The sequence below is a fragment of the Trachypithecus francoisi genome, unplaced genomic scaffold (genome assembly GCF_009764315.1).
Source record: "Trachypithecus francoisi isolate TF-2019V2 unplaced genomic scaffold, Tfra_2.0 Lachesis_group12, whole genome shotgun sequence".
NCBI lineage: Eukaryota > Metazoa > Chordata > Mammalia > Primates > Cercopithecidae > Trachypithecus > Trachypithecus francoisi.
Genome location: NW_022681457.1, coordinates 52,984,727 through 53,004,365, shown reverse-complemented (window position 1 = coordinate 53,004,365; position 19,639 = coordinate 52,984,727). Strand labels below are relative to the sequence as shown.

The following is a 19,639-nucleotide window of genomic DNA, read 5'->3' as shown; positions in this document are numbered from 1 at the left end:
AGTTCTATTAAGTTATTAATGGAGTGACTGTACATACTGGTTTGCCTTGTCACACCTAAGTACTAGTGCCTCTTTTACTCTCGTAAGTGTGCTGGATTGAATGATAAATTAATCATCCTGGTTATTAAAATTGCTAAAGCATTTAAAATTAAGGTAAAGCGTATTCTATCAACCTAATCTGCAATCAGGAAATAAAATATATTTTGAGGTCAAAATAAGAGTGAATTTCAACAGGTAGGGAAAGGGAAGTACAGTCAGAGTAGAGAGAATGTTGTTAAAGGAAGTAGATCTGTCAGATGAATGCCACAATGCTTCTCTGTGGTAGATAGCATGTTGTTTATCTTCCTTTGAAAAGAAGAAACAATGATGGTAGTATTCAGTGTTTTAATGGGACTTTATTTTATATCTTGGCCATGTATACAAACTTATAGTAATACAAACACACAATTCCTTGTTCACTCACCTAAATGTACTTCAATATTTTCTTTTTTAGTATATTCTTTGTTGTGAAAAATTAATGCTGGTCATGAGCCAGTAAACTGATTTGCTACCCACTAAGAAGTCGCTATCATAGATTGAAGTCACTGTCCTAACTGCCTCTTTCTCTTAGGGGTTGGTACTGACTAGAACCAATGGTAGTAGTATCTTAGAAGTCATAACTCTTCTGTGGCAACAGGTGAATTTTCTATACTCATTTTATCCCAATTTTTCTCTCTAGATCACTTTCATAAATCAAATGCTAACCTCTGGGACTTAAAGTAATTGGAGATTTCTAGTTACTCATTTAAAATTAATGCAAGAAAAATATTTTTATATTTGGGAGGGGCTTCATTTCATTATCTTCAGAACACTTGTGTGTGTGTGTGTGTGTGTGTGTGTGTGTGTTGTGTGTGTGTGTGTGACGGAGTTTCACCCTCATTGCCCAGGCTGGAGTGCAATGGTGTGATCTTGGCTCACTGCAACCTCTGCCTCCCAGATTCAAGTGATTCTCCTGCCTCAGCCTCATGAGTAGCTGGGATTACAGGCACACACCACCATGCCTGGCTAATTTTGTATTTTTAGTAGAGACGGGGTTTCTCCATGTTCGTCAGGCAGATCTCGAACTCCTGACCTCAGGTGACCCGCCCACCTGGGCCTCCCAAAGTGCTGGGATTACGGGCATGAGCCACTGTGCCCAGCCCAGAACACTTTCTTGATACATTTTGGAAGTAAAGCCCAGTTGTTGCTATTCTGCAACAAATGACTTATCCATCATAATTATTTGACTTTTCTGATGAGGTCAATGCCACTAGTGCAATATATTAACATTTTTTAAAAGTCAGTGTTTTATTTTTTATACCATCTACTTTTAAGTGTAATCGTAGTAGGTTTCTTTTGTCTGTTTTCAGCTTTAGTGATATAATTGGCCACACAGGACTGTAACAAGTACTAATGAACATGTAGTACAGTGTCAGGTGCTGAATGGGTTTGTAAGCCACTAGAAAAGTCATTTTTATGTTGTGGAAAGTCCTGTGGGAGCACTTTCTGATGTGACAGAAAAAGTAGTATTGTGAAAGCTTCGCAATGTGCATTAAATTACTTGATCATTCATGAGTGTCGCTGTAGTGTCTTTTAAAAATAATACGGTATTGCATGTTTGAAAAATTGCATGCTTTCATAATGGTTCATTCAGCCTGAAAGAGTGTAAGTAGAAAATTTTGATCTTATTAAGATTAAAACTCTAAATGAGCGAACCTGCTTCTACTTAAAGCAAACACCCTTGATAATTCTTCCAGACTGGACTGAGGGCGGATATGTGAAAAGTACAAGACATGTCTCTGCTGTCAGAGAACTTAGGAAAGGATTGTTGACAGCATACGTAAAACTATCAAAATTTGGAAACTGTGCAAGATAGTATACAACTAAAGGGCATATTGGCTTTAAGTGTTGTAGGTGTTCAGGTTGATTATTTTAGTCTAAGCCTCCTTTTGAGGGGAGCTGGGAATTAAGTGAGATTCCTTTTTTTTTTTTTCTGATGCCCTTACTGTTTGTCTCATTGAATTAGAGCTTGTAAAAAAGAGAGAAAGAAAATAAAAGTAGTTCATGCTGGTATGTTTCTTGTCACTTTTTAAATGCAAGAGAACTACAAAACTAGCAGTCACACAAAATTTTATTCATTCAACAAAAGTTTGAGTTCTTGTACCAAGACTGTGCTCATCGCTGAGCCAGTAAAGGTACTGCACTCGAGCTTCATAAACATAATCATAACCCAGTGGGAAAAGATCAAGTATGCTGTTACAGAAAGGTTTACATGGTTTCAGCCACACCCTTAACTTGAAGGATGCAGTAGAGTTTTAGGAAGACAAGATGAAGCGTAGAACATTTCAGGCAGAGAAGAACATAGTGTGGGCACAAGGTATGAAATTTGGACTTCAGGTGTCAGAAGTGAAACTTGGAGTTCAAGTGTGAGAAGATTTGGTTACAGATGTTTGGGAAAATTGTAGTGCCAGAAAGGTGGGGTTGGTGCTTTGAATGCTTGGTAAAAAAAAAAAAAAAAATTAGGAAGTCATTAAAGGATGTTTTAAAAATAAGGGGGCCGGGTGTGGAGGCTCACACTTGTAATCCCAACACTTTGGGAGGCTGAGGCAGGCAGGTCACCTGAGGTCAGGAGTGTGAGACCATCTTGGCCACCATGGTGAAACCCCATCTCTACTAAAAAAAAAATAAAAAAATTAGCTGGGCGTGGTGATATGCACCTGTAATCCCAGCTATTCAGGAGGCTAATTCAGGAGGTTCATGCAGGAGGATTGCGTGAACCACGTAGCCGGAGGTTGCAGTGAGCCAAGATTGTGCCATTGCACTCCAGCCTGGGCAACAAAAGCAAAACTCCTCAAAACAAAACAAAAAAAAAGTCCAGTGTGGTGGTGTGTGCCTGAGTAGCCTCAGCTACTCAGGAGACTGAGGCAGGAGAATTGCTTGAACCTGGGGGGTAGAGGTTGCAGTGAGCCAAGATTGCACCACTGCACTCCAGCCTGGGCGACAGAGTGAGACTCTGTCTCATAAATAAATATAAAAGAAAAATAGGCCGGGCACAGTGGCTCACACCTGTAATCCCAACACTTTGGGAGACCAAGGTGGGCGGATCACCTGAGGTCAGGAGTTTGAGACCAGCTTGGCCAACATGGTGAAACTCCATCTCTACTAAAAAATACAAAAAAGTGGCCAGGTGTGGTGGGTAGGCGCCTGTAATCCCAGCTACTCAGGAGGCTGAGGCAGGAGAATCGCTTAAACGCGAGAGGCAGAGGTTGCAGTGAGCTGAGATCATGCCATTGCACTCCAGCCTGGGCGACAGAGCAAGACTCCATCTCCAAAGAAGGAAGGAAGGAAGGCAGGAGGGAAGGAAGGGAGGGAGGGAGGGAGGGCAGGGAGAGAGAGAGAGAGAGAGAAGAAAAATAAGAGAATGGCATGGTCAGACTTTTATTTTAAAAAGCTATTCATGAGACAATGAAAAGATGGGTCTTTATATTTCTTAGCTATAACTTATTTCTATAGTACTGTTCTTCATTAAGAGCGTATATGTGTATACATTTATCTGCACAGTAATATATCATTTATAAATGATTAGCAAGGTAGTGAATTATCTGAGTTGAGTAAATTCTCTAGGTGACTGAAGACTAGTCCTTCAACTGTTAATAACTTGATTTTTTCCCAACCAATTTGGTGGTTATTGCTCCAAAATGTTGTTCTTATTTTTGCCTTCAGTAGCTTGGATATAATTTAATCCAGTATTTTGGGTAACCCTCTACTAGCTGTTTTATTATTCCAGCAAGAATTAGGCTATTTCCCCAGCATACTAAAAAATGATTGGCTGATTTTTTCACTAATTAAACATGTATTTTTTTCACCTCCAACTGTGCTAAGTATGCAGAGATACAATGGATCTTACAATACAGTAGAAGTACATATATGCATAACTGCAGTACAAGACAAATTGATGCCATTGGAGAGGTATGTGTGAAATACTGTGGAATTTCAGAGAAAGAGGAAGGCACTTTCAGCTAGACTAGGATCTCCCAAGGCTTTTGGAATTAGCATTTGAGTGGACCCTAAAGTATAGCTAACTGAAATGGAAATGGGGGTCAGGCGTGGGGAAGAGAAATGCCTGAAGGAAGGAGCAAGGTGGGACAATGTGGGAAGTTTATTGGAAATACTAGGAAGTAGGAGGTAAGGGGGAATTGAGTTGGATTGGTAAAGTGAGTCAGAAAGATGACATAAAATGCTAGTCTAAGATGTTGGAATTAACTTTGTAGTGGGGAACTATTTGAATACAGAATTTGTGTAATGCATTTGAAATTGCTTTTTAAATAAAGGATTTGGCGGAGAGGAGGAAAAATTGCAGGGTAGATGATTTTAAGAGTCCTGTACCAGGTCAGTGACATTAAGAATGTAAAGGAGGGGTAATAGATGTATGGGTAATATTACGGAAATAAAATAAGCAGGATATGGTAGATTAGAGATAAGAGATGGCTCAGTATTTTAAATCTGAGTGGGAGGAGGATGGTTATACCAGTACGGTTAATCAATCTGCTACCATGCTGTCTGGTAGAAAGGCAGGCTTCATTACTTCTCTTGTCATTTACTAGCAACTCTTCATCATCCAGCTATCCACTATAACAAAGTGTCATCTTAAAAGCTGGAGATCTCCAATTTTGGAAAAGAGAGCTTTATTTCTTAGAAAGCTTGAAGCCTACAGGCTTGGAAGTGTATCCTGAGACAGAGACTAAAAGCAAGCCCTTCAAAGGAGGAAGGGTGAGACAGGAAGTTATGCTGAATGGGTTGGCCAAGTATACATATTCAACAGGTTATATAGGAGGAGTTATGAATATTCATGAGGGGGTGCACACATACTTAGTGTGCAGACTCCATGTTACATACATCTCATGTTCACTCTGAGGTGAAGGCTTAACATTTAATCATAGGAAAATTAGGGTTTACATGTCAAAAGGTGAAACAGAGTTCATAGGCACCGTATGTGCAGCCTCCATGGACCAGCTAGAACCAGTTGGTGATCTCTTATCAGGAATGCTGGTCAGTTCAAAACCACAAAAACAGAGGGGAGTCCAGCTTCTGAGTTAGACGATTGGTTGATATCCGTGGTGGAGCAAGTCTTTTGAAAGGGTTGGTTTCTTTTTAACTCTTAGGAAAGAAAGTTTAATGGTGGTTAGTGAGGGAGGAGACCTAATGAGACATGCTTCACTTCCTGTCCCATCATGGCTGGGAACTCAATTTTTAAGGTTTCTCTGGGGTCACCTTGGCAAGGAGGAGGGTATCCATTCAGTCTGCTGTAGAACTTAGAATTTTGTTTTTATTTCTCAAAAGTAAATAACCACACTTGTTGAATCAGTAAGTTTGTTTTTAGGAGAATATAGCCTAAGAGTTACACCATTGTAGCATTAAATACTTAAATTTTACGATGCTTGTTTTTTGCTGCTCATTGATTCCAAAAGGAGGGTGATCTATTCTGACTGACATCTTGTTTTTCATGCAAGTCTTATCTAGTTTCCTAGCATTACTGTTGGGTTTATTATTTACCAAGTTTCTGGGTTTTGCTTTTTTTTTTTTTTTTTAAATATATGTTTGGGCATTTTAAATGTATCTAATTCTATCCTCAGTTATAATGTTTGTGTTTGCTATGATTTTTTTTTCTGTAAGACTTAAATAATGAGATTCAGAAAATATCATTAGGTATAGAGTTTATTCAAGCCCAAAACTTGAGGATGGCCACGTGGGATGGCCACCTGGGAGCACAGGTTCAAGTTGCCCTGGATATACACTGTGATTAGCAGCAGTGACAAGTGGGTTTTTAAGGAAAAAAGCGGTTTCTATGTTTATTTATCAAGAATTTACGTTAAGATAACGTAAGCTATCAATTGGCTATACATTGTTCTTTGTATCACAGATTTCAGGAACATAAAAATAATGGATTAGGCATCAGGTCAGGAACATAATGAATGCCTAATTTAAACAATTGCCCCCCTCCCCCAATGGGGGGCATAAGACTCATGTGACTCAAGTCCCCTACTCCAATCTTTCTGGGCCTGGTAAATCTTGCATACTGCTCTGAGCTGTTTTCCTTCTCTCAATTCTAACTTGAATTTCTTGAATGCTATTTGTAATCTGGATTAAGGTAGAAGTAACCCTTATAATAACAAGGCATGTGGTTGGCCAGAGCTAAATTTTAGTGTAATGTTTTAATTGACTTTATGGAAATAATAAAATAACACCCAGACTTTCTCTGTTGGAGGTTAGGGCAAAAGGATGGCTTATTGGTAGGTAGTTCCTCACTTATTGCAGAAGTAGAAAAAAGTAGAAAAGTAGAATTTACTTTTTTTTTTTTGGTATGCCTAGGGTTTGAAGAATGAAGTTAATTTTTGTTATCCAAGGTTTATGTTTTTAATTGTAGCTTAGCTGGGAGTTGGCTAACACAGAAAATACCTGATCAATACCATGTTTGGTTGTAGTTTGAATTTTGGCTGGAATGTGTAAAGCTCTTAAGAACTTTTTAAAAAGCCAAATTAGATCCATTGCGACCATGGATTTGTGACATTTAGATTTACTAATATATTGTTATGAGTCCCATCTAATTTAAGTTAAATATGATTATATCAAGGATAATATAAAGGAAATTTTAAAGTTAGGTGGTTTTCTTAGCTAATTTTATGATCAAGAACAATTTAATTGTTACTACATCTGAAATGATATATCAGAAATACGGAGATTTTAGAGGGCAGAGACTGTGATTATTCTGTTTGTAATTCTAAACAAAAGTGACTTAAAGCAGATTGTCATTATGTACTTTAATGTTTATTCTTATTTCAGATGTGTCTTAGAAAAGTGGTTGATGTTGATAGCTAATGCCTATTTTGCTTAATAAAACAGCATACAAGTCCAACTTACTTGAAAATAAAATTTTAAATGTTATTTTCTTACCTGTTACCACAAAGAAGTAATACGTTTGCTATCCTGTCAACTCTTAACTGACCAATAAGCCACTTGTAGTTGTGATATTGTTAGCTTTTTTAGCTTTGGGCAAGCTGGTAAAACTAGCCTGCTTCTAATTTCTGTTTATAAAAATGTGTGAAGTATCATATTTATGTCTAGCTTTTCCCTTTACATAGAGAATACTTGCTCAAAATATTCTTTAGTAATCATCCCCTCTACTTTGAAATAGTGGGGGCTTCTACAAATTGTACTTTTTCTTTAACTGAATCTATTCAAGTTTAAATATAAAAGGCTACTTCCATTTCCTTTAACCCTTCCTCTGAACTATAAGGCTGTTGACTATCCTTAATATAATTTCCTACTTTGTAGGACAAACTCAAGCAGCCAGTCCTTGTGGACTAATAATTTGTTAAACCACAAACCTAATTCTTAAAGCAAAGGAAATCTGCTTTCCATGTATTTTGCATTTCATCTTCTTCCAGGTAAATTATTAAAACATGCAGGATCTAGTTAACTTTGCCACTGATTGCTGTGTGATTGAGTTACTTATCTTTTTTTCAGTCATTGGGAGTGGAAACTCTAAAAATTAAAGTTATTTAGGGTACTAAAAAATTATTTAATTTTAGAGTGAAAATATCAAAGGAAAATGAAGATGAAAATAAATACTTTTGAGGTTACTAAATGTGTATCTTTATACTTCATTCCTGATTGTAAGGGAAACATTGCTGTTTTTAACTTTAAACTTATATACTCATCTTCGGAATAATGAAGTGGTATAGCTAGAAGCAAAGAACTGATGTAGGTAGGAGTAGGGGAGTCCTTTTCAATTTTCATACTGTGTAGAGATTGGGGATTTAACAATTTTTCTCTTAATAGCTTTTTTTTTTTGTGGGCCAAGAGATTGAGGGGTGGAACTGAATGCAGCCTTTCTCATTTATGATAGTAGATACTCAGGTCCCAGGACTGCTATTTGCAGAGTCCAATGCAAAATGAGTATGTGGTAGACCTCGTTCAAAAATTAATAATTTCAAGGCTGCAATCCTAGATCATTAAACCGAGTGTGGGGCTCTCCCTATGTGACTGCACAAGTTGGACACCCATGAAGCTGATCTCCGAGGCACTTTGTACAGAAAGAAAGATAAACGCTGAATAAAGGAAACTTTGACTTCTCAGCAATTGGCTTTCTCTACTCCATTCCTGTTTTACACAAGCTAGCGTGTTTTTGTTTGTTTGTTTGTTTTAAAAAGGCCCTGATTCTTTTTCAGTTGAGGCCAAAGGAAAGAAAATGGTATTTGCAGTCTTTTTATATGCTTGGGGCTTATGAACCTTGAAGGATTAGTGACAGTTATAATTGAATTTATTACTAACACAGGAACAGAAAACCGGTACTGAACGTTCTCACTAATAAGTGGGAGCTAAACAACAAGAACACATGGACACAAAGAAGGGAGCAACAGACTGGGGCCTACCTTGAGGGTGGAGGGTAGGAGGAGGGAGATAATTTTAAAAACTACCTATCAGGTACTATGCTTATTGCCTGGGCGATGAAATAGTCTGTACACCAACTCCTATGACAATTTACCTATATAACAAACCTGCACATGTACCCCTGAAGTTAAAGGTTAAAAAAAAGAATTGAGTTTATTTTTCTGTCTTACATTTGTGTACCCTTTGGCATGTGTGCATCCTCTTCCCACCTCACCACTGCCACCACGACCTCCAGCACCAACTTTTTAATAGTGGTGGAATGATGGTTTACCTGTTTGTGTCATGTTTATTCCTACTGCGGTCCTGAGTGAGGTCATAGCTAATATTGTCCACCAAACTTATACAGTCCAACCGCTTAGAGAAGAAATTTTCTTCCCTCTTGTGCCTCTGTCTTTGGGTATAGATAACCCAGTTGTTTCACTTTGTCCTAGAGATACCAGCAACCAATTAGAAAAGAAACGGATTAAACATGCTTTTAAGTAATTGGGCAGGTGAGAATGATTACAAGTAAAAATACTTTGGTGGTGAATGTTAATTTAGTTATGGTGTGCTTTATCAAAGAAGTTCCAGATGTTTTTATGAACTCTCATTCTCTTGGGTCATTTATATTGTGAAGGAAAAAGAAAGTGAAACTCGTAGAAGCAATTATTGCATAAAATGGACAGAAAGGTGGAAAGAGCAAAAGATTTTAATAATGTCAAAGTCAAAACTAAATTCTTAATCTTCTTTGGGTAAAACTAAATATTGGCTCAGAAAACAGACGAATTTTTATGTGTTGTGTTATCTATTTATTTGCTTTGTACCAATCTGGTTTAGTGCTTTGGCATGTTGTTGTCGTCATGATCATTGGTCGTCGTATTCATAGCATAGCAGTGTGGTGTTCCTTTTGAGGACTCATGAGTTTATCGTATTTCTCTTTCATATTTGTATTTGACCAAGACACGTATCTTACTGGAAGATATATTCTTTTTTGTTTGTTTGTTTGTTTGCATTTTACCTCACAGCTCAATTTATTCTCTGTATAAGTAAAATATTCTCAGTAGCAATTTAGATCTTTCATAAATCAGGTAACTTGAAAGATTTTTGACAGTCTTTTGGTTGAAATTGATCACTTAAACAGTTTGCCCACTGATTAGTAATCTCAGGAAGGTTCGGATGACTGGATTTGTTTCTTTCTAAAGAAGAGCTTATACTTGAGAAGAAAATTAACACTTTCTAAAAATAAATTTTTAATATATTTAAATTATAGAAACAATGTTAGATTTAAAATACTTTGTAAAGAGAAAAGTGTGTGTGGGTTTTTTGTTTTTAAGTTCCTCGGAGTTTTTTGGTCACTAACAAGTGCAAATAAAATCCTATTACAAAAAAGGCTTTGTGTAACAAAGTTATCTATTTGGCAGATTATTCATATAAACAACTCTGTTAAAGCTTTGGCTGTTTATCACAGATATTGATGAGCTGCATTATACTAAAACTGAATGTGTTAGTGATCTGTATTTAATGTTGTAGTGGCTCCTGGTACAGTCCAGAACAAAACTACTTTTCCCTCTAGATATAATAAAATCTCTTAAGTGAGAAAATTGGTATAACAGACATGTTTGTACCTCATCCTTTTCATTTATTGAAATTTTCTGTGTAAATCGTCTTTTTATGTAGAGGATCCTATATAGATGTCCCCTTTTTGTGCAGTTTTAATATGTTAAATATTCAATTTTAAACAGATTTTCCCAAAGGTATGGGCAATATCGCAGGAGTGAGTTTGGATATTGGCATTAGAAAAAACTATTGTAAAATATGTTCATGTTTCACCTACTGAAAAATATAACATTTCAGGAGATAATCTAGAATTGATGAAGATATTAAAACACTGAGGCATTTAGATTTCAATTTCCAAAGATCCCAGATTTTTAGTATTTTAACTTTATGGATAAGTTTCTAGGCATTCTCAGTGCATGAGATTCTGTAACCTTAACTTTGGAGCCCTGGGTTCTAGAGATGATCGATCAGTCATATGCTGACTGAGTTGTCCTGCTTTCCAAGGTCATAATACCTTCAAATACTCATTGCTACAAAAATGATGGCATTCTTATTTCAAGTTTAGATCTGATCATTCATAACACAGCCTAAACTTAAGAATTTCCACAGTCCATAAAGCATCAAAAGCCATAAAATAATTCTTTTTTTCCCTAAAGGAAAACCAAAAATATTTCTGTATTTCAGAATAAACATACCCAGTTCCATTTTAAAAATATTACAACATGTAAATTTAAGTGCTTTATAACTGATAAAGTGTTCTTCTGCATATTTCCCTACCATCCTCTACCCTTCTTCCTCAATTTGTTTAACACCCCTAACATTAACATTCTGTGAACAAATTTTTAAGAGTTGTTATAATGTATTCTATTTGTATCCTACAGTAATTTATTTGCATTTTAAAAGGAGTTTGAATACAGTGTGGCAATTTTGACAACCAGCAAGCTCATCAAAGTAAGATTATACCTGTAATCTTATGAGACACCAAATGCCTGCTCTATTCTGCCTAACACAGACAAGGATCCATCTTTACAGATGGAAAGAATAGCTGACATCTAGTAGCAGTTACTCTTTGAGTTACCTCAACTCTATTTCCAGTATATGAATTACTCATAACCCACTTAAATTCAGATTGCTCACCAAAGCGATTAGGAAAAAGGTTTTTCCTACTGATTACAAAGCATATCGTATTTCACTCTTGTAGTTGTTGTGAATAACCTAGTTTCTGTACATAAGCTGGACTGGTCAGTGATTTATATCTAGGATAATGAAGTATGTGTGACTGCAGCAACATATTTAAACAAATGATGCACAGTGTTGTACAAGAATATTACCTGTATCAAATAGGAGTAAAACATTTTCATTCTTAGGCTGTCTAAATATCAATGGTTAAATTACTGGGTTTTGCTTTATTTTTACTACAGAAGTATTTGTTGAGTTCCTACTACATGCCAGGCTCTTGACTGAGATAACTAATAAGATCCTTATAAGATTTTTCTATTCCAGAGTTTGGTTGTTTAGTTTTGAATTACCCATTCTTTAATACCTAACTTGACTTCTAGTAGTTCTTTACTTATTAGACTCTTCTTCTAAGGATAAACAGAAAAAGACTGTGTGTCCTAGATTTTACTTTTGAATAGACAGGTGACAGGAAGCTGACACCAGTGACTTCAATTTAGGTTTCTTGTGGTTTTGAATTTTCTATATGACATTTCTGTTAGCATTGCCATTTGACTAAGGAACTATGTTTACTGGTTTTGTAATAGTAGCATCTATTCTTTTGGAATCTGGACTTTGAACAATTCATTTCACAGAGTCATTGAATAGCCAGTTCCTTCTCTCTTACTTAGAATTTTTCCAGGGAATTTTTCACATGACAGGATAATGGAAGAAAAGCCATTTGGGTAACTCTTCTGTTACATTTGTATCCCTTCCCCCTTGGATCCCTACAGATAAATTCTTACCTTCTCTTCCTGCTAATTGACCAGCAGCACCCTGGATTGCTATCATCCCTTTGTCCAAAGAAATGGTGTAGCTGTATTCAAAGACCTATAAAATGTTATGTGCTATCTATTTCTACCTATAAAAAAAACCTTTTTTTTTTTCTTTTTAAAATCAGGTTGTTTTAGAATAAATAAAGGAAAAGTCAGGTAATGGAAAAATTTCAAGAACAGTTCACATACAATTTTGGTCTATTTTAATATAATTTTTTTTTACCTTTTCAAATCACATTTTAAAATAAGCTACTGGAGAAAATGTAAAATGAAAAATATGTAAAGAATAGTTAGCATAAAACATGAGATCCAGTTGTAAACTTACATGAGATAATATGGATTTATATTTATTTTCTAGTAAAATAAAACATATGATTGCATAATTGATTATTGTATATGGAATACAAGTTAAGTTCAAAAATGAAAGTTGAGCTTTTTTTGTCCTTTCAAATGTGGGGCCACCATACGATTTTAAGAGCTATTTTTTATTATAGAATTAATGGTGAGTCACTATGAAAATTGATTTTTCATGAGCTTTAAATTACATTGTCCATATTCCCTTACTAAGTTTTCCAAGTATATAAGACCTACTTAATGGAGCAGTAATCAAATGCAAACTTAATTTAATGATCTCAAATAAAAGGTTCTATTTTTCGGGAAATAAGTAAGATTTAACCAGATGTTAAAATTATGTATGATTATAAGAGTAAACATTGCCATTATTGTAATAATTGACCAGTTTAGTAGTTTCAAATTAGTTACATTTTCTCAGTTCTAGTTTGGCGTGGTAAAACATTTGAAAAGGCAGTACAGGAAGAATACAGATAATACTGCTGTACAGTACAGATAATATTACTGCTATTACAGAATCAGCAAGTTGAATGCATGCTTCAGGGAAAAGGGAAATGAATGCAGACTTTTTCTAACTGATTTAGATGGTCTGTCTGACCTCTCTAGAAAAATATGTGTGTATGTATATTTTGAAATATGTAAGAAATGTTAAGTCTTTCTCTTCCTCTTTTTAGCCTTAGATTGTAAGCAAAAGAAATCAAGGTCAAGATCTGGAAGCAAGAAGAAAATGCTAACATTACCTCACGGTGCTGACGAGGTTTACATTCTCCGATGCAGGTATATGCCTCTATTGCCAAATCTGAACAGTTTCTTCATACTTTGCTTTGAAACATATTAGCTATTTCATTTGGGATCTTTAATTTGTGGTAGAATGTGCATTCTCAACAACCAAGTTATAAATGAACTTTTGGAGATAGGCTTAAAATCTTAATTCAGATAACAATATCCTGTACTTCAATAACTAATGAATCAAGTTTTTTACATTAGCTAATAGTAATGTAAATCTATTATACTGTGACTTATTTAAGTAGCTTGGCCAGGTTTGGTGGCTCATGCCTGTAATTCCAGCACTTTGGGTGGCCAAGATGGGTGGATCACTTGAGACCAGGAGTTCAAGATCAGCCTGGCCAACATGATGAAAACTCATGTCTACTAAAAATACCATAATTAGCCAGGCGTTGTGGTGGGTGCCTGTAATCCCAGCCACTCAGGAGGCTGAGGCAGGAGAATCACTTGAGCCCAGGAGGCGGAGGTTGCAGTGGGCTGAGATTGCGCCACTGCACCCCAGCCTGAGCAACAGAGCAAGACTCTGTCTCAGAAAAAGTAAAAAAGAATAAAAAAGTAGCTTCCCTTGTGTTTATCTGGTCTGTATGGTTTAACTTTGTTTGATGTTTTGCTGTCTTGAGTTCTCGCTTATTGGGAACACATTTTTCTCTCCCCTTATAGTTACGCTTTCTTTCTGTACTCACACTCACCACACACATGAACAAACACAGACATGATGCAATTTAAGGAATGCTAAATTGGGGAAGGATCTTTTCTAAAGAATGACATATTTTGAAGTAATAGTTGTTTCAAGTGAATTAAGATGTGCAGATGTTAATTTTAACCTAATAATAATGCTCCCACCTATACAAAGATTACTGGAGTTTATTATAGCTGTTAATAAACATACGAATTGGGAGTTTTGATGTTTTATTAAATCATTTGACTTTATTTAGAAACTTTATCAAGTGTTGTCTTTAAAATACAGTAAAGTTTATTCCTTATGTTTTAGGATTTTATGTGAATTGGTTTTAAAGAAGGAGAATTGGTCATGTTAAGAGAACTGTTATCTTTCTGTAGGTTTTGTGGCCTAGTCTTTCGAGGACCCTTGTCTGTTCAGGAAGACTGGATTAAGCACTTACAACGACATATTGTAAACGCTAATCTTCCACGGACTGGAGCTGGCATGGTGGAAGTCACGTCACTACTTAAAAAGCCTGCCTCCATTACAGAAACTTCATTTTCTCTACTAATGGCCGAAGCAGCTTCATAGAACCAGGAAACCTTTTGAATAGCCAATTTGAATTGGATGTAAATTTGAAATTCTTTTTTTTTTAAGCCACATTAAATTATCTGTTTATAAATACTAAAGCAGGAAAATGGGGGAAAGTGAATTACAATGACATCAGAGCAAATCGAATACTTAAAACAGTAAGTAGTCTATATATTTTATATAGGGTGGAAGATGTGTTTTTAAGGTTTATGAAGTTTTATTGGTTAACTGTGTTCACTCAATAAAAAAACAGTACATGTAAGCAGCCATTAATAAACTGTTGCACATGGGTACTTATAGACAGACTTATTGGACAATTATGTTTTTTGCAGTGTTACCAGAATCAAGGCTCTGTTTATTCCCCACAAGACTTGCATAGAAAAATAAGATATTATATTTTGTTTGTATGTATTTAGTGTTTTGTATAATACCAAGAACCGCTGACTAAATTTACTTAAATTAGGGCATTAAATATCATGTACTTCATAGTTTGAGACTGTTCACTCAAATAGGGCAGAGTACTATTCTATCTAGATGTGTAAGTGTTTTTTTTAAAATCACATGGAACGGTTTTTTTTATACTAAAAAGTGGAGGGAGATTTGTTTAAACAAGTATTTCTAAAAGAAATATGTACATAGTTCTGGAAATTATTTGTGGTAAGGAAATATTCTTTACTCCAGTTGCATTTCTCAGACAATAAAGTGGTGCATCCATGCTACCTCCTACTTTGTCAACAAAGATACTATTTACCCTTTACATTTTTGTATCATAATAGATTTTAAAAATCTAATGTTCTTTATTGCAAGACATTCTTTTGTTAACAGGTTTCTTTTTAATGTTTTACCTAAAATTGGACATGCTTACAGGACAAGTTTGCCTCTTACTTTATTTAACATTGTAGAAATGTAATTAATAAACAATGCTCACTACACAGTTTAGAATAGACGTTCTCATTTATATTATCTTCCAAATTTGATCAGTTAGCAAAACTTAATACACCAATTAAAATATTTCTACATATGATGAGAATGTTTACAATTTAAATTTTAGAACTTGTTTTGGATGTGATTATATGTACGAAAATTGTGTAACACTATGCTCATGCTAAGAACCGACATAACAGAATTACTGAAATAAATGTGCTGTGAGGAATGGAAAATATGGTGCAGGTGTCTTGGTCATGATAAATTGTGATTCTTTTTAAAATTTTTTTCCAAAAACAAATTAGTTCTTTTAATCTGAAATCAGATTCCTTTACAAACAACAAGTTTTTGTATGCAAGCACCATTTTATTTCATGTAGTATGGCTGATACTATAGTTGAACCAAGGATATGCATTGATTCTTTGCTTCGTATGTAAATAAAGTTAAAAACAGTTAAAATAAGGAGTATTTTGGTAGAGTATATACATACCTCACTGCCAGTGAAATTGCTTTCCTATGGTATATCTCCTTACCAGAAAAATCTCTAAATAAAAAAAGGTTTAAAGAAAATTAAAATGTGAAACATTTCTTATTTTTATCATTGGTGGAAATAGTTCACTTCAGGTTGTGTTTCATTGGATTTAAATTGTTTATACTTACCAGGTTACTTGGTTCACAGAGTATAGTTTTTTTCTGGAATCACCTCATTGGTCGATAAAATGTATGTGAGAAAGATCATTTTTCCCCCTTTCATGATTAATCAAACCTCTAAATTTAGAACCATCTTATATGCAGAATTAGAAGGTTGGACTAGATGGATCATTCCCAAACAAGGATCTCCTGATCCTTAGGTTAATAGATAAGAGAAAAGTACTTGTAAGTTATTTTCAATTTTGCAAAAGACCCGATAAAAACTATGTATTTTTCTATAGTGACAAAACTAAAACATCACATTTCTTTACTTTTGACTGAAAATATATCAAGTCTGTATATATTGGTTATCTCTTACTGAACAAGTTTCATTGATAGCTATATAAAGTCTTTGAACATATATTTTTAAATTGGAAGACATACTACATAGCAAGTGGAATCCAGAAGTAAAAAAAAAAAAAAATTCATAGCAGGATTCTTGTGGGAAGGCTAGTAATCACTAGAGCCCCTTTCCACTCTAATTCTTTTTTTTTTTTTTAAGACAGGGTTTTACTCTGCCACCCAGGCTGGAGTGCAATGGTATGACCATGTCTCACTGCAGACTCAACCTCTCAGGACTCAAGTGATCCTCCCACTTTAGCCTCCCTAGTAGCTGAAATTAAAAGCACACGTCATCACTCTCGGCTAGTTTTTGTATGTTTTGTAGAGACAGAGTTTTGCCATGTTGCCCAGACTGTGCTTGAACTCCTGGGCTCAAGAGATCCTTCCACCTCAGCCTCCCAGTGTTGAGATAACAGGCATGAGCCACCACACCTGACCCCCTAATTCTTACACTTCTGTGATTTTGTCTTATTAGGCCAAATATCAACATGTGTGAATACAAGGAGACGAATTCGTTTGACCAGAAGTTTCGGAATCAAAACTACATTTAATTTTAAAATATGTTGAACTATATGTAAACAATTATTTCTCCTTCTAGATATATAAAGAATTCAGTCATCAGAATAAAGTATTTCACGTCAGAAACAGTAGAGTGACTCCTGAAAAGTAAATTAAGCAAAGAGCATTTTTCATAGTGAAGATATTAGGGTTACAAAATTTAAAGAATTCTTTAGGAAGCATTCAAAATTCATCTTTTATTTGGCAACTAGAAAGTTAGTATATTTTCATTTGGTTCCCACTAGAAAAAAAGTATGAAATATTGTTTCAAGTTACATGATAGATTTTTATGTCAGCATATGACCTGATTTATCCTTCAGTATTGACTAATTTTCTTTTAATTCTTTTTCCATTGCCTGAGATATGTGAGCTTCTAATGCTAAATTAGGGCTTTAAAAAATTCCAGTCCGGGCCGGGCGCGGTGACTCACGCCTGTAATCCCAGCACTTTGGGAGGCCGAGGTGGGTGGACCACAAGGTTAGGAGATCGAGACCATCCTGGCTAACACAGTGAAACCCTGTCTCTACTAAAAATACAAAAAAATTAGTCGGGCGTGGCGGCGGACTCCAGCTGCTGGGGAGGCTGAGGCAGGAGAATGGGTGAACCGGGAGGCGGAGCTTGCAGTGAGCCGAGATCGCGCTCACTGGGTGACAGAGCAAGACTCCGTCTCAACAACAACAACAAAAAATTACAGGCTGAAGTGTTGATTTATTTAGTGGCTTCAGGACAAAAAAGTTAACTTCTATGTATTGTTTTCCACTATACTTATTTCTAGTATATTAGAACTGTGGCATAACTCATATCTGTATTTTAAATTTTACTTATTTAATTATAGGTTGGGGAGATAATGGCTTCTCAGTAATTTACTAGACAAACTTTTTAAAAGGACATACTCATAACTTTTCAAGGACTGCGCAATTAGAACACGGAGTCCAAAGGATCACTCTGGGTTTTTCCTAAGAAAATGTAATAGACCAGGCACAGTAGCTCAGGCCTGTAATCCCAGCACTTTTGGAGGCCAAGGTAGAAGGATCACTTGAACCCAGGAGTTCAAAATCAGCCTCTGCAACATAGCAAGACTCTCTCTATGAAAGAATTTTTTTTTTTTTTTTTTTTTTTTTAAAGGCATAGTGGTGTGCACCAGTAGTCCCAGCTACTCAAGAGGCTGAGGTGGGAGGATTGCTTGAGCCCCGGAGTTCAAGGTGAACACAGAGAGCTATGACCATGCCACTGCCCTCCATACTGGGGCAACAGAGTGAGACCTGGTCTCCTTAAAAAAAAAAAAATGTAATCTATGCCCATTTAAAAAATACTAGAAAAACAAAAAAAAGTGGGGAAATCACCTGTGATAGTATCACTCAGATACCTACTTTTAAATAGCTTGATATATTTATGTCTCTTATCTATCTCACTGTTTCAATATAATTATGATCAGAATGTATTATAACATATCTTGTTTTACCATTAATTTTAAATTGGGGTGCTGCGTTGTATAGACTAAAGCTTGAATACCACATAATTTATGTTAACCCTTGAATGTGACGGAAGCCAGTCCTCATCTGTGATATCTCAAATGACAGACTAGAATCACCTTTCATCCCCACTGCAGAAGATAGCTATCATATTTATTTCAACAATGGGAACTTGTTTTCTTATTTTGAGGACCAACCACATTTAATTACAGATCTTTTATCAGTAGCCCATACCTTTACTACAACTTTGGTTTTTCTTATCACAAATTGTTGAATAAATACCTTTAATAGTTAAGGCAAACAGCAACTGTAATAATAAAATTTACAGAATTGATTCCTCATACTGCATGGTTCTTAGATTAGGCCAAAAGTCAAGGTAAACAAAGAGTGCATATAATCTAATAAATTATTGATCTATTGTTAAAATTATAGATAAGAAGAAAAAAAAATACTTATAATTCCCCACATTAAAAATTCATCATATGCCCCTCTAGTCTTGGTTTTCTGTTTGTAGACTTTTTCCTTTAAAATAAATAAATAAGAATTTGCTATGCAGAAATTGACCCTTTATTCTTTTAGCAGTAGATTCATGAGCATTTTCATGCCACTAAATATTCATCTTAAATATACTTAAATTTTTTACAGTTTTCCATTATCCTATACATTATTTACTCCTCCCTTATTGCTCTTTTTATATTGTCTCCAGGGTTGGGCATCATAAAGAATGCCTTTGTCAGCCCGGCATGGTGGCTCACACTTGTAATCCCAGCGCTTTGGGAGGTGAGGTGGGTGGATCACCTGAGGTCAGGAGTTCAAGACCAGCCTGACCAACATGGTGAAACCCTGTCTCTACTAAAAATACAAAAATTAACTGGGTGTGGTGGTGGGCACCTGTAATCCCAGCTTCTCAGGAGGCTGAGGCGGGAGAATTGCTTGAACCCGGAAGATGGAGGTTGCAGTGAGCTGAGATCGTGCCATTGCACTCTAGTCTGGGCAATGGCGCAAGACTCAGTCTCAGAAAATAAATAAATAAATAAGTAATGCTTTTGATGATCATTTTTGCTGTAAATTCTACACATCCAAAATTATTTCCTTAGAATAAATTTCTAGTAGTAGAGTTAATCAAGAGTTGAATATTCCTCAGACAGTTGAGGCTTTATGTATACATTTCCCAATTGTTGTTCAGAAAGGTTATATAACTGTATTCTCCTAAATTCAGTATATGAGACTGGTTTTAGTTCCTCTCATCCTTGCCAGTATATTCTTCT

General features: G+C 35.6%; 1 protein-coding gene across 19 annotated transcripts in view; it reads left to right on the top strand.

Annotated features, from left to right (window-relative positions):
- Positions 1-16,423, top strand: part of ZNF644 (zinc finger protein 644) — a 104,161-nt gene extending 87,738 nt beyond the window's left edge. For 11 of the 19 annotated variants that reach the window (XM_033225553.1, XM_033225543.1, XM_033225548.1 and 8 more), the window contains 2 exons: positions 13,022-13,124; positions 14,193-16,423. In XM_033225553.1, coding sequence (XP_033081444.1) covers positions 13,022-13,124; positions 14,193-14,385 — 296 coding nt within the window. In that variant the 3' untranslated portion in view covers positions 14,386-16,423. The remainder of the gene's footprint in view (positions 1-13,021; positions 13,125-14,192) is intronic. The other 8 variants (XM_033225555.1, XM_033225561.1, XM_033225560.1 and 5 more) reach the window with 2 other exon arrangements.
- The last annotated feature ends 3,216 nt before the right edge of the window (positions 16,424-19,639 follow it).